Here is a 14874-nt window from a genome sequence, read left to right on the forward strand (position 1 = left end):
GTATCGCACAATTATTACAAAAGTAGAGCGTGTAACCACTCGCAAAAGGGAAAACACCTAAGTAAAACTGAATATTTTCTTTACGGATGCGGTCGAATTGGGACCATGACGATCCCACACTTTTGGCACCAATTAACAAATTTCGAGCGTCAGTAACCAGGTAAGTCCGTCAGCTATCGAAGACCGCCCTTTTCCTGGTTACATCAGTCGTCGTCTGACTGGGGCCTCGAAAGCGTTCGTTCGAGGTTCATCGTTGAGTCGTTCAGATGTGACGTGACATAAGACCGCGATAATAAGCACCTCCAGTGTTCCGGATCCAAGCCTGGAGTTTACACAGAGGGTGCGCGCCAACGAGTGCAGACTGCATCACCTGTAGGATTCAGCAGCCCCACGAGGTCATAGATACAGTAACGGTAAGACCCTAGAAGACGTCGACCATATCCTATGCCACATACCCTGCTAACCGGACTATCGGCCGTACTGATTTTTTTTTTAACACCACGTCATACTCTCTAACGGAAGAAAATCTCGTAATTACGACGTACCACATCAAAGGCGAGTGCAAATTATAAACCAAGTCAGATGCATAACGAGCAATTATATTTTGCTGCATTGCTTGGCGAATTAATACAAACGAAAGGCTTCTTTTCACAGCCGGCAAGGCTTGGCTCATCAACTCCCAAATACTGGGGATCCTCATACCCGCAAAGGGCAGCACTATCCGCACGACACATAACAGTTCAATAATCGCCAACACACAACACGACTCCAACACTGAGGTAAAAACTACACTTTGCAAGGGTCCATGAGATGAAGTGAGTGCACCGTTTGTCGAACGGTCAGTTGCCAGGGTAACCGGAGGCCGGCCGCTGGGGCGCGTGGCCCGCCGGCGGCGGCTGGTGCGCGTGACCCGCCGGCAGCGGCTGGTGCGCCGCCGGGGCAGAGTACTGGGACGCCGCCGGCTGGAAGCCCGACTGCATCGAGTACAGAGGCTGGCCGAGGTAGCCCATCGGCTGCTGGAACCGCGGGTACATGCCAGGCGTCGGCTGGTACATCTGAGGGAAGGCCAGGTACGGCTGCTGGTACGGCTGCGGCTGGTACATCGGCATCTGGCTGGGCAGACGCGGCCACTGCTGCTGCTGCTGCTGCGGGCGCGGAGCCGGCGGCGGCTGCGGGGTTGCCGGAGGATGATGAGCCACCTGGGGCTGCTGGAAGCGAGAGGCCGTCGGCTGCCGATACGGGGCTACCGGCCGCAGCGGGATCTGGTACTGGTGCGGTGCCGACTGCGCCTTGACCGGAGCCACGGCGGCCGCCGCAGCGGTGGCCGCCACGGTGACGGTGGCGCCGCTGGAGACGGACAGCGGCGGCGGCGAGCCGTGCGGCGTGGAGGCGGCGCGGGCTGACGCGCTCAGCTGCACCGGCTTTCCGTCCGGGGTGCGCAGCTCGAGGGGGCGGCGCGGCGGCGACGGGCCCGTGCTGCTGACGCTGCTGCGCCGCGCCGTCTCGGCGCCGCTCACCAGCTGACTGAGCTGCACGGGCGTGCCGTCGGGCGCGCGCAGCTCCACAGAGACGCGCGGCTTGGAGACGGCCGGCTCGTCACCGCCCGGCAGGCAGATTGTGCTGTCCTTGCTGGCACACGCCGAGTTATTCTGAGGAGCACCGCGCCCGTTTACAGTCAGACACGGCCAACGACGGACATACACGGGGCACGGAGTATCGACTGAACGCTCAAAATTGAAGACACCAATTTAGTACTTGCACGATGGCGTTCCATGCTTTAAAACACAGGAATTAGCACAAATTACGCCGGATGGCATACGAGAGACAGTGGAGCCTTCGCCCACTCAACTTTCAACGAACAGTCCGGCTACCCTAATCATAGACGACGTCAGCATAAGGTACTGGAAGTCCCGCCCGAGCACCCGCCCCAGAGGCAGCCTGTCTCACCTGACTGGGGTGGATGAACTCGGGTGCGTCCGGGTTCATCGAGAGCGAGGTGCGCGCCGAGGCCGGCTGGCACGTGGAGTGGTTCTGAGAGCCGGGCTGGCAGACGGAGCCCTGCTGTGAGCCGGGCCGGCCGACGACCGCCGCCGCGCGGCTCGCCACGAGCGCTGCCGAACACAGTGCAGAGCCGCGTCAGGTACACGTCACTCGTCAGATCCGAACAAGACGTCAGTTCAAAGCAATATCTCTGAGAATAGCCCGAGCATCGAGGGCGCACACACTTTTACGACCTCTAGTCAATCTCTCGTGCGGTCACCCCGTCCCATCGGGCTGCGTACCGTCAATGCGCCGCTGGAACGAGGCGATCTGGGCGTCCATCTTGCGCAGCTCGTCCCCGATGACATCCTCTGGCGAGAAGTCGGTGCCCTCCAGACCCATCGTGGTGGCCTCCACCTTTCGCCGGCTGTCCGAGGGAGCGGCGTCAGCCATTGTGAGCACCGTCACAGCAGACAGAACAGGCAGTACAGGTCGGCAGGGAAATAAGGTCACCGTAGTCATACACAGCAATTTACCACGTCCGTCAGAGCACGCGATGTAGAACACAGAACACCGCCGTCAAGCCATGGCAGTACAAGACGAAGTCATCGAACCCTAATTACCTTGCCCAACCACAAAACGTCCACCCAAACGGACTGACGGCCGGTGGCTCTGGCCGTTCCCTGAGCGCTACTCCGTCAGAGCCCACCGGCCACCACTCTCCCTCGTGTCAGCACCTGCCGCGGCCGCTCACCGTTTGTTCTGCAGCTGGGTGAGGATGTCGCACATCTCTGGCAGCAGGTCGGCCGAGTCGCCGCCGCCCTGCAGCGCCGCGCCGCCCACCTCGGACGCCGGCGGCGGGCACGGCTCGCTCTGCAGCGCCGTCGGCTGAGAGTGCGCCGCGCTGTAGACCGTCTCCGAGCCCAGGTCGGCCAGCTCCCCCTCGTCGTCCTCATCGTTGGCGGCCGTGCTCCAGTACGGGTCGGCAGGGTCGAACTCGGCGATAATGTCCTGAAACACGGACAGGGGCGTCACAATAATATCTTAAAAGACATTGTACGTATTCAAGTCTCGCCCAAAGACAAACCTAGGAAAAAACCACGGCATTTCGCTGAAGCCACCCTAGTTCAGAACGGGTTGAAACAAACAGAGAACGCCACAGACAGAGAACGCGACAGAGCGCCGCGGCTACTCACGTTTATGATGCCATTGACGTCGTGTTCGTTCTTCATGTTTTTGAAGACGGTGAAGACACGCGGCACACAGGTGATGGGGTAGAGCGTTAGCGGGTCCACCAGATCTTCTCCGTTCATCACACCGGGCACTTTGTACCTGCCGGGAGCGACAGCCGACGCCGTGAGTCAGCGGTATGACGATGGCCTCCGCACACAACACGAACGGACTAGGGATGACTCACGGCACGAGTATCGAAGGTGAGGTAAATGGTACAGAAAACTATTAGGATAGTCATCATTGACCGCAGCCAGTTCGGATGACCGCGATTTATCAAAAATCGATGCTTATTAGACAAAAGTGATTGCTTGCTTAACGTGCTAGTGCTTACCGTATAGTGAACAATGAGCATGTTATAAACATGTCTGCCTCTTCCCTGCCCACTCACTTTATGAGTTCGGCGAAGAGCTCCTGGTGGGACTCGACGTCGACAGAGCGGCTGGGCAGTGTGACGCGCTTCATCAGCAGCATCGTGTGCAGGATGTCGCGCGTCCAGAGGAAGTGCGAGATCTCGGCCGACACCAGGTAGCCGGCGCCGTCCAGGCAGATCAGGTGCACCACACCCACCGGCACCGCTGCGCGCGCACGCACAGGGAGGGGGGGGGAGGGGGGTCACACATGGTTTTCACTTTTCAGGAGCGACACTGGCACAAGAAAGAACCAACAGCTGACGTACGACCGGTGCAAAATGTGCAATATTCAGAAAACTTTGTAAACTCAAGATAAGCTACAATTAAAATCAACGAAACTTGATGGTAAATGTCAAACACTACATGTGACTAAACACGTTCATATAGCTGCAGCACATCAGCTGTGGTGGCGTGCGACACATGGTAATTCTCTGGACTCCATTACCTATCTGTTTGATGAACCGTCTCTGCATGGTAAGCTCCCCCAGCTCGCGGTTCATTTGGTCAATCTCCTCCTCAGTCAGCTCCTGGTGGCTTGGAGCGCTGCAAACCACACAGAAAGACTAGGTTAGGTATCTCCCCAGTCGGCTCCTGGAGGTTCAGTGCGCTGCAACTAACACAGGGAAACTAGGTTAGGCAGATGTTAGGAATTACAACAGGATGGTGAAGGACAATCAACAATAATGCAAGGCTACAGGGTGAAAAGAAATTACGCCAACATACTTTTCATATTCTAGCAATGGAAAGAAATGCGGTGGCATAAAATTTTCATCTTCTAATATATCTAATGTGATACACTGACGAGTGCGTTCCGACATGACTAACATCAGCATGTGAAGCACTGCTGGCAAAAGCATAGCCAACGCCTTCTGGAGCTGTCTGGTGAGGCTATCGATCGCTGTTGGTGGCCACTAGCAGCTCTTTGACGTTCTCCTAAAGAGCCACCTGGATATTTTTTCAAGAATTGAGGTCCGGGCTATTCCCAGATCAGCTTTTGTATGCCCAGAAGAAGAACAGGTTCTCACGGCACCAGTCTTGCGTCTTGTTGGCCGTGAAAGAAAGGACTTCAGCAACCATGAAGAGGAGTTTCTTTGTGTCGGACATAAAAGTGCGCTTAATCATTTTGCCCATTCTGATGCACGGTGGATCAGACTCGTCTGGGAGGATGTTCCACTGGTGGCATATTTTATTTTTGGTGACCTTTTTGAGCGGTACATGCCATTCTGCACCACCCGAGGGCTCATAACCCGCTGATGTGTTCACTTTCCCGGATGTTGGAAGGTTGGGACGGGCGGGACATCGGGCGCATCAGCAGCCCCCAACGCAATTGTTCTGCAGGTTTGGCGGATGAAACAACTTCAAAGATGTCTCACTCAACCACCCAGCCTGGCCTGTCCTCCTCTGTCCAGCTTTGATGGTCTTTGGAAAACTTTAATCGACAATCCTGCTGTTAATTCGTGAATTTTGGTCATCTCGAGGGTTTGTATTTTGTACCTACGGCTTTATTTTCGAATTTCACGGATTTATGTGCGAATCGTGATATCTTAGATCGGTTACTCGGCCACAGTAGGCTATTTTGCCAGTTTTCGGGTCGACTGGCGTCGTTTTGGCGCCAACGTGGTGACTGCACCCATTCGGCGACTGAATTCGCCGAGGTTTCGCTGCCGCGGACGGCGCCTAGCTTTTTACAGTACTCTTAAGTGTTATTATCTTAAGTGTTATTATGCTTCAATCAACCGTATTATAGTTAGATACTGGTGCTAAGACCGCTACAAATTCCTTCCGCACCAATCCAGCCAAAATCATCACAAACGCTTTCCCTGGCAGCTCCAAAATGTGCTCTTTGCCCATTTTGATCTTGGGCAGGGTATGGCATCTGCAGTTGCACCATTCTAAGCCGAGAGGTCTCAAAGACCTTCCAGGTCATTTTCCAAAGTTAGGTCACTTTTGGCAGATGAGGCGACAACGAACACGACCAATCGGCAATCAAGCTCCACGACAGCCCGCGCTGATACAAAATGTTACACTGACTGGCGAAGTTGTAAGAAAATACATAATTACGTCATCACTTTCCACCCTGTATTTCTATCAAAGATCATATGCTAATGGGTAAAAATGTGCTAGTCACAAGCCCCAGTCAGGCATTATGGAAAAAATCACATCATATTGTCGATATGTACTTGGCGATCAAGGTCATATTTCACAGTTTTGGCGGACAAGTCACATCCTGAAGTTACAACATGAGTTCTCACTGTTCTGTAAAACTCTGGTGAGACTGTAATTCAGTGACAAAGGTGAGCAGTCAGTATTTCATTCAACTGATTTGACATGTCAATGATAACACAACTGAAGACAAAGCAGGTATTCTATTCAAACATTACCTACTGGTAGTTCTATCAATTAATTTCAATTATGTTAATGTTCATTGTTAATGAGCCATTGACTTCATTGTTTTACAAGGACAGATGCTTTTCAGACAGGTAATTCATCAATTTCATAGAATCAGGAAGGCAATCACTGGATGTGAACACTGCTATAAAACTGTGAAGCCATAACCGTTTTCCCCTGATCTTGGATTATGGGAGCCACTTCTGTTACAATTGCTTTTTGAATTGAGAAACTTATCATAATCATAATATTTATGGTCTTGTGACTAGGACACTGCTGGTATGCTCTGTTCCATTTCAAGATTGGGTCTGAAGTTCCCTGTTGAAAGCAGTGCGTTATTTCTGTATATACAGCGCTCACATTAAAATACACCAATGCTGGGTGGAGGAGCAATCTGCCGAAGAAACTACGACCGCAAGCTTGATATGGAACAGCCTATAGTGTGGAATCATGATTTTGTTGATCTTTAAGTCCACTTGCATCTCTTTTGCTAGCTTATGCTGCTACTGCTACACCACAAGCAGATACGTAGGAATATCTGCAAGTACCCAAGCAGTAAAACAAAACTAGTTACCAGACAACTTTTTGTCATCATCAATCTCTACTGTCATCCTGAATCACCAAAATTCCACTACGGCCCATGACCACCTCCCAAAATGATTACCTGACCTTCATTTAAAGTGCTTTTGGTAATCAAGTGCACTTGGTTACCAAAAGTTGTAATTTTGGTAATTTGACATAATTTGATAATAATATAGACAATATGATATGATATAATATGATAATAATAAATAACAAGACATAAGTTGCATGTGACGTAGCCATGGCTACGTCACATGCAAAATGTCTTCTTAGCAGGTATATATTTCAGTGATCTGAATTAGAGTGACTACCTTTAAGTTTTAGCTCTGATATCTGATATCTGATCTGATATTTTCAGAGTACTTTGCTGTCCCTACTTGTACTCCATACTTACATCGGGCGAGATGATTTGATCTTTGTGATCTTTGTTTGTTTCTTATCCTGATTGGGCTTCAGCTGTGTACAGGCAGCCTGCATGATTGAAGTTCAATCACAATTGGTAAAGCTAATCGTCTTCATTTATAAAACAGCACGGAATTGCAGTCACGTCACTTTGTCACATGCCCTAAATTGAATTCAATTTTGAGCCCTGCCCGCCTTGCCCTGCCCACTATTTCACTAAACCGCGCACCATGCTCGATGTCACAAAGGCGAAAACATTAGTTTCGGTAGGGAAATATCGACCGTAACGGCACTAGATTGTGACGTTCGATGCGCAGCTGCTTCATTTACGTAAGGGCGGGCATATCAAGATTACCTTTACCACTAGGGCATATGAGGTAAAGTAAAGCTTCATTACTGCCTTCATCACTAATTTGTAGTTGAGAATTGTTGAGACTAAGACGTTCTTTTTTCGCTTGTAACGTTCATAGCTTGGGCACATAACATAGCGCCAATAACATAAAATGGTGATCAAATGTGAGCTTTCTAAGCAGGCGTCCGACGGTGATATCTCCTCACGTCCACCGCTGCCACCCCCTCGGACAGGTCGGAGGCCTCTTTCGACAGCGCGCCAGCCCTCTCGTCACTCAGGCCGCAGTGGACTCATTGGCGGCGGATGCCGAGTCCCGCAGGAGAAGCCGAGCAGTGCTCTCCAGAACCCGTGGGGGAGGAGGACTGTGCAGCAGCACCGCACTCTACTTCCGAGATCTGACAAAGTGGTGGACGGTGTGGGATCTCACCGGACCGCGGAAAATGACCCGGGTCAGACTCAGCCCAAAGGGAATCACTTGTTTGTTCAGGGCGGACGCCGGTGGCCGACGCGCCACAGGCCGCCGTCCCCCAGCTGCTCAGGTGGTAAATGTGATAGGGCTCGACGGACGCCGTCCCATCAAAGCGCGATCTCATATCGACGGGATGCCCATCGGATGGGATATTGCCAGTGTGGACCACCTCATCACCAGCCGGTCCAACGCTCCTGAGCTGCCGCACTGTTGATTGTCGACGGGATCCCGAGTGCCTTCCGTGCAGGACATCGGACCGTGTCCCGGGTAGGCAGGTTATCTATCATATAGTTATCTATAAGACGGGATATCTACAAACCCACTGCCTTATCTCACGTGTTGGCTTGAGTGGGGTGGGGGATTTGTGGGATCAAGCACCATATGAGTGGGATACTAACTGGACAGTACCACTGTCTGATCTCACCTGTCCACCTGGGTGGGGCGGAATCAGTGTCCCGTATGGATAGGGTGGCAGACAGTGCAGCCGCTCCGCCGTGGGAGTGGCTATATCGGTGTCCCGTGTGGCCGGCATATGAACAGCGCCAGTCTGATCTCACCTGTCGGCCTGAGTGGGAGCGGCGGGCGAAATAAGCAGCGCCACCGTCTGACCAGTGAGCTTACCTGTCGGCCTGGGTGGGCGCGGCGATGCACACGCCGGCGTTCCGGCCGCTGCCGTCCACGGACGGGGCCAGCGGCGGCGGCGCGGCCGGCGGTACCTGCGGGGAGGTCGGGACGCCCGCCGCCGCCGGCGCCTCCGGGGCGCGGCCGGCCGCCGACACGGGCGTGGTCGGGGCCACAGCAGAGACGGCGGCCGGCGCGACGGTGGTCAGTGCCGCGGGCGACACGGCGGAGACGGTCTGCGGACGGGGGGGGGGGGGGGGCGGTCACAGACCTTCAGTCCAGGGGCGGGGCGGACCGGTCACAGACCATCAGTCCCAGGGGCAGGTCAGTCAGCAGTCAGCAGTCAGTAGTCATATCAGTCACTGACCAGTCGGAGTTGGAACCGTGAATCACACTAGCAACACCAGTCACAGAAGCTATTATCAGTGAGGCCCACCTTCCTTCTCCCTTCTTCGTCGCGACGAAGGAAATCCCAGAGGGAACAGGACAACTTACCTACAAAGGACAGCAGCCAGACACCTAACGTTGCGAGTTACGACCATTAGCGACACAAGGTCCAATGTCTTATGCTACCGACCGGGCCGGTCACAGCAGCACGCTATTATCGCAATCGGAACCGTCGGTGGAAGGATTATGAATTATGATACTGATGACGCGTCACTGATAGATTTCAATTGTCGTACTCTGATAACTTGTAAATTATCGCAACCAGTTGCAGCGTTAATCGCACGAATCATCACGCTCACACCAAGTCGGTAGCTCACCCGCCACGTGCTATCACCGGCCACACACTGTCGCGCTCTCTGTTCACTGGCGTGTCGCCGCCGGGACACACATGGTGCCCACGTGGAGTTGTCAGGCCCGTTTCCGGGGCGGGTTCACGTCACGGCCCTGAGTTATGGCCTGCACCAGTGAGCACCGATGGCGCAGGTGGGTAGGCCGACCTTGCCGGGCCTTTACTGAGCGAGGATGATGGTTTGTGATTTTAGCGAGCCCGCAATTCAGAGGTCATCGGCTCCCATTACATACCGGGTGGACCCGTCCCCATCCAGCCCAGTTTCGCAGCACAGCTGTGTCCCGCCCCGCGCCGCTGCGGTCAGCGGGTGTCGGCGCGGTCGGCGGTGTCACCGGTGTCAGAGTGTCAGCGTGTCACGTACCGGCGATGTCGGGACAGCCGTCACGCCGCCGCCGGCTCCGGACGCCTGCGACATGAGCAGCGCGGCGTACGCCGCCGGGTTCATCATCGGATTCATCAGGCTGCGGAGACACAGGACGGGCACGGGTCAGGACAGAACGCCGATGGTCGGCCACTGCCAGTGGCTGGCAGTGTGACACGGGCCGGGGCACGAGCCAGGGCACAGCGCCGATGGCCGGCCACGTCCGGCCAGCCGGCAGAACCGACAAGGCGCACACCACGGCGGGACCATGTCACTCAGAACCCTTTAAAGATAACCACTCAACGGCATGCTAACATGTTCTGTTTGGATAACGCCATGGATGCATCGCAAATTATTTTGCATGTTGTGCCAGATCAATGAGCTCAGGTTTGGTGTAAAGTTGATAGCAACACAAACACCCTGCAGTGTCTCACACAACTATTTCAATATTTCATACGACTTGCTGCACGATTACGGGCCATCCCCTGGCCCTGCCCTAACCGCACCCAACACTACTCGGCCACTCCCACCCCACCCCGCCCACCGTCCCCTATGCCCCGCTGGTGTCTCTCACTTGAGCTGCATTATCTGCAGGTTGCTGAGCAGCGCCGACTGCGTCAGCATCTGCGCGAAGGCGGTCGTGCTGACTGGCGGCAGCGGCGACACGGCAGCGAAGCCGGGCGGCTGTCCGGGCGACGACAGCGGCACTGCGAACACGCGGCGAGAGGAGAGTCAACACAGAGACGCCCGCAGAGCTCGCCAAGAACTACACAGACACAGCTGCGGGGACATTACAGACCACAGGATACAGCACAGCACCACATCTCACTCCAAGGCCCCGCCAGGCCCGCCTATCGCCGATATCAAGTAAATCACAGCCTGTGTCCATCTGAGCTGGCAGCCGGTGGCCGAATCCGTCTGGAACGGTCACACACCGCCGTCTCTGTCTCGGACTCTCGGCCAGGTGCCCTGTGCCGACGATGCCGGTCAGACGGCACACCCACTCACCTGGGGCCTGTGGCGGTCCGGCCGTGCCCGGGGGGCTGCCCAGGGTCCCCTACTGAGGTCAGCCGGCACACCCACTCACCTGGGGCCGGCGGTGGGCCGGCGTTACCAGGCGGGCTGCCCAGCGTCTCCAGCAGCAGCCGGTCGATGTCGCTGGGCGTGCTGCGGCCGCCAGCCGGCTCCGACTCCGGCTCGGGACTCAGCGAGAGGCGCGCCACGGCCGCTGACGCCGCCTCCGATACGGAGACAGCCGCGGCCGGCGGCGGCGCAGCGGTGGGACTGGGCGCCACCGACACCGGCCGAGAGAGCTCCTCCACCGCCTGACGGAGGGGGGGGGGGGGACGAGTCATACTGCTGAGCCTCACAAACAAACGGTATGTTACGCTTACAGACTACATGGCAGGTAACGCTTGCAGCGCGAAACGAAACACTCCGCTGGAGTCAGCCTAAACTCGCATACCCGTCCGAACAAATCATGACGTGACCTCATACCGATAATTCAGCGCGAGAATGCATAAATTGGGGAAGCAGTGGAACCGTACTTCATTCCTCAGTCGGTAAAACGCAATGTCAGAAAGTTCGTTAGTGCTAAATGCCAATCGCTTCTTCCCATCAACGCTTTGCAACCCTGACATATTCAACAAGACAACCCGATCTGAACCGCCTCTGCTTTCAACTGACCCCCGATAAGCGCAGAACAATGGAAATTCAGCGGGTTACCAGTATCTCGCCGCGTCATATTGCTCAGTTGGCCGACGGAGGGCGCAAGCTGGCTGCCGCCGCTAAGGCTCCCCCACAGCGCGTCACAACAGTTCACAATAAACGTCACGGTATTCCCAATGTCGAATATCAATACTTCAAACACGTTAATACAATAGATAAACAAAAAATAGGCAGCAAAGTAAGTACTTGCAACATTATCACCCAGGCCGCGCCGCTGTGAGGGCGTCAATCACGCCTGAGGTGCTTAATCTCGCCGCGAGCAGCGCCACCGCAGTCACAGAGACAGCTCACCTTTTCGTCGACGTCGACGCTCTCGTTGTGGAAGACGGCGTAGTCGAGTTCGACGAGCCGGTCGTTGACGTGCAGGTCCGTGTCTCCGGTGGTATCACAAAGACACAGACTGACGCAGCTCTGCGGGCGTAGAATGGGGAGAAATGAGTCAGGGGACGACGCAGACACAGACTGACACAGCTCTGCGGGCGTAGAGTGGCTAGAAATGAGTCAGGGGGACGACACAGACGCAGCTCTGTGGGAGAAAGGACGGAGAACAGATCATTCAATTAGCTTGCGCTACGCTCCAGCTTCATTCAAATGATGCTAAAAAATCAAACGCGTTACAAATTCTAGTCAACACAGTACCTACACATTTTGCCATTACAAGAAGCATTATGCCGCAAATAATTATCTTTTGACCACACAATCGTTGTACAAGCCGTTGAACCAGAACTAAGGCTGGCCTGAACTACGGCCGGCCTAGGGCCAAACTATCAAGCACACGGGCCAAGTCCGAAATCGTCACCGACCGACCCACAGACTATGAGAATGGCAACAGCCGAGGCCACCGAAGATGGCACATTCACTCACCGGCGACCTCTCCAGAATCATGGCGTATAGGATGCGATTGTTGTCGACTAGAGACAGGAACGTCTTGGAGGCCTCGCGCGACCAGCCCTCGGCGTCCGGCGGCTCGATGTTGGCCAGCCGACCCTGGTGACATAAACACAACGAGAGCATTGTTATTCACAGTAAACCCTTCCAGTTGCTCCAATTATCGTACTCATAAAGTGCCGGACATGCACACTGCGATTGTATGAGTAATTAGACAATCAACGGGAATACTTCATCAGCGAGCACCAAATTTCAAAACCAGTAGCTCCTTAGCTACTTCAGTGATTAGCTGCACATTGTCTGATATTGAACGAGCCCTGTGCCCAGCCGCCGCTGCCGTTCCGCCCCTCTATCTAACACAGCGACCGTCACCAGCCGCGGCGACTCACCAGCAGTGCCTGGGCCGGCAGACTGAAGTACTGCTCCGGCAGGAAGCGCAGCATCTCGCGAGACACGGTACCCACAGAGCCGTAGTCCACGTAGAACACCTGGTGAACGGGGGTGGGCGGCGTTAGCGGGGGACGCACCAACGATCGGTCATGAGGTAGGTGAACGCCTTAACAAGTTACAAGCAACATCGATGCAGAGTTCTGTCAGCTTCAAACAGAGCCCTGAGGTGAATGTAGTGGACGCCGGACGGTCCCGGTAAATTTCATCACCGGAGAGCCGTACAGCCACCACAAACGCAGCAGGACGGAGGAGGGCCGGGAGGGCCGGGACGCACCTTGACGGGCTCCGGCACGGGCCGTACGCCAGTGATGACGGCCCGGTGGTAGCCCTGCTCGCCGTACGGACACGCGCACACCTGGCCCACGCGCACGGTCGCCTCCTGCATGCGGTACTTGAAGCCCAGCGTGGTGCAGTAGGTCATCCTGGGGACGGCCAAGCGGCCGAAAAATGTCAGCATCGTCCGTAAGCACGCTTCACTCAGAACTGAGGTGAGGTAGAACCACGACAGCATGCAGCATCGCTATACAAAGACCCCAAACTCTTAGATAAGGCGGAGTTGGTCCCGTGAGGACTGAATTCCGCCCCAGCACCGGGCCGGCGGGATCCATATAATGATAGCTGCTACATTACATCGTGACAGCGGCTCAGATAGCAGCAAATACTCACTCCATTTCGTCCATGAGTTTTTCCAGAGCGTCCGCGTACTGATCGCCAACCAGGTGGAACCAGAACTTGTGCGGATGGTACACCTGAAAACGGAACATCACGTTAATCTCGTCATAAGCCAGCCATGCATGTGACTTGGCCCATGAGTATCACAGAGTCTAGTTAGCCACAGACGCAGCACCAGAGCACAGATATTTGCCGCGATCGAGACAAAGGACGCCCTGCGGGGTCGACACCCTAGAGCCCCGACGCCCCGAGGCTGCAGCACTCCGTACCTCTGCCACGAAGATCTCCAGGTTGTACTCGCCGGAAGGCACGTCGGGCAGCTTGACGCGCTCGAAACTGCGACCGGGGCCGACGGCGTCCGCCGGGTACAGGTCGCGCGACACCGCCATCTCCTGCCGCAAAGGTCAGGTCAGGTCAAGTCGGGTCATAGGCCGCGGGACACGGTCGCGAATTGCTACCGTACAGGTGGGTCACGTCAGGTCACATGGCGCGGGAGCCCCGCCTTCTACGATCAACAGAGCGGCACATGATGTAAAAGCTGTGAAGCGGGAAACCGAATATTTGTCAGAACATGAGCAGAACATGCTCATCAAACAATATCCAAACACCGGCAAAACGTTGCGAGCAAGCGCTCAGATAAATTTAACCCAAGGACTGACACAGCACTGCATTGTGTCAACTTAAGCAGCAAATATCATGCATTACAATTTACAACTACACAGAAAGCACACACCATTCCTTCGACACTTGGCACTGATGAGGGCGCTGCCGGCCGCGCGGCACCCACCGACTGCGGAGGCATGATGGGATACAGCTTCAGGCCGTCGGCCGTGTTCTTCAGGTTCAGCACGTCCTCCGTCAGCTGCAGCACGAACGTCTCCAGCGAGTTGAAGCCGAGGGCGCCGTACGGCAGCCGCTCGTTGCAGTTCATCTGACGGAACGGAACGATAAGAAAGCTGTAGCGTGACGCACCGTAGCAAGCAACAACACGACACAAACGGACGGGGCAAAAAGCAGACAGAATATCGCCCGTCCCCAAATGGGGATATACCCCATCCAGTTGCAGGCGCCAGCGGCTGAGCTATATCCATCCGACGGCGGGCAAAAGGACAATGTAAGCTCACGAGAAGCACGTTTACAACTCTGATATGATGCCCAGCATTCATGACTGCACTTAGCTGAGCGTGACGCTCACCTGATAGTGATCCTCGAGACTGGACATGCGCAGTCCGTCGGGGAAGGAGAGCAGGATGTCGCGGATCCTCTCCTTGGCTTCCTGGAGCCGACTGCCATCCTCCACCTCGGCTATCAAACCTGCAGAAACGAACACACAAGTCACTACACCGGGCCGACGGTAACAGACACCGCCATTTGCACAACTTATCTACACCAGACACGGTCCGGGTCTCCGGCATTTATCATCCGGCCACCGTAACCATGGTCCGTGTTATCAAGCATTGCATCCGCGGGAGTCGTTTCTATGGTTTATCAGCTGACATCTGTATCAGTAACCCACTCCACAGATCACAACACATCATTTGG

General features: G+C 55.1%; 1 protein-coding gene across 2 annotated transcripts in view; it reads right to left on the minus strand.

Annotated features, from left to right (window-relative positions):
- Positions 1–583: 583 nt before the first annotated feature.
- LOC122364512 (tudor domain-containing protein 5-like) overlaps positions 584–14874 on the minus strand; it is a 42623-nt gene continuing 28332 nt past the window's right edge. For both annotated transcript variants that reach the window (XM_043334945.1, XM_043334944.1), the window contains 19 exons: positions 14528–14646; positions 14120–14263; positions 13602–13724; positions 13327–13409; positions 12935–13082; positions 12600–12698; positions 12187–12309; positions 11614–11733; positions 10682–10919; positions 10169–10301; positions 9595–9694; positions 8438–8673; positions 4069–4166; positions 3602–3788; positions 3177–3312; positions 2735–2991; positions 2283–2407; positions 1948–2111; positions 584–1649 (listed from right to left, as the gene is read on the minus strand). In XM_043334945.1, the coding sequence (XP_043190880.1) occupies positions 840–1649; positions 1948–2111; positions 2283–2407; positions 2735–2991; positions 3177–3312; positions 3602–3788; positions 4069–4166; positions 8438–8673; positions 9595–9694; positions 10169–10301; positions 10682–10919; positions 11614–11733; positions 12187–12309; positions 12600–12698; positions 12935–13082; positions 13327–13409; positions 13602–13724; positions 14120–14263; positions 14528–14646 (3443 nt within the window). In that variant the 3' untranslated portion in view covers positions 584–839. The remainder of the gene's footprint in view (positions 1650–1947; positions 2112–2282; positions 2408–2734; positions 2992–3176; positions 3313–3601; positions 3789–4068; positions 4167–8437; positions 8674–9594; positions 9695–10168; positions 10302–10681; positions 10920–11613; positions 11734–12186; positions 12310–12599; positions 12699–12934; positions 13083–13326; positions 13410–13601; positions 13725–14119; positions 14264–14527; positions 14647–14874) is intronic.

The sequence above is a fragment of the Amphibalanus amphitrite genome, unplaced genomic scaffold (genome assembly GCF_019059575.1).
Source record: "Amphibalanus amphitrite isolate SeventyFive unplaced genomic scaffold, NRLGWU_Aamphi_draft 000680F_arrow, whole genome shotgun sequence".
In the NCBI taxonomy this organism is placed as follows: domain Eukaryota; kingdom Metazoa; phylum Arthropoda; class Thecostraca; order Balanomorpha; family Balanidae; genus Amphibalanus; species Amphibalanus amphitrite.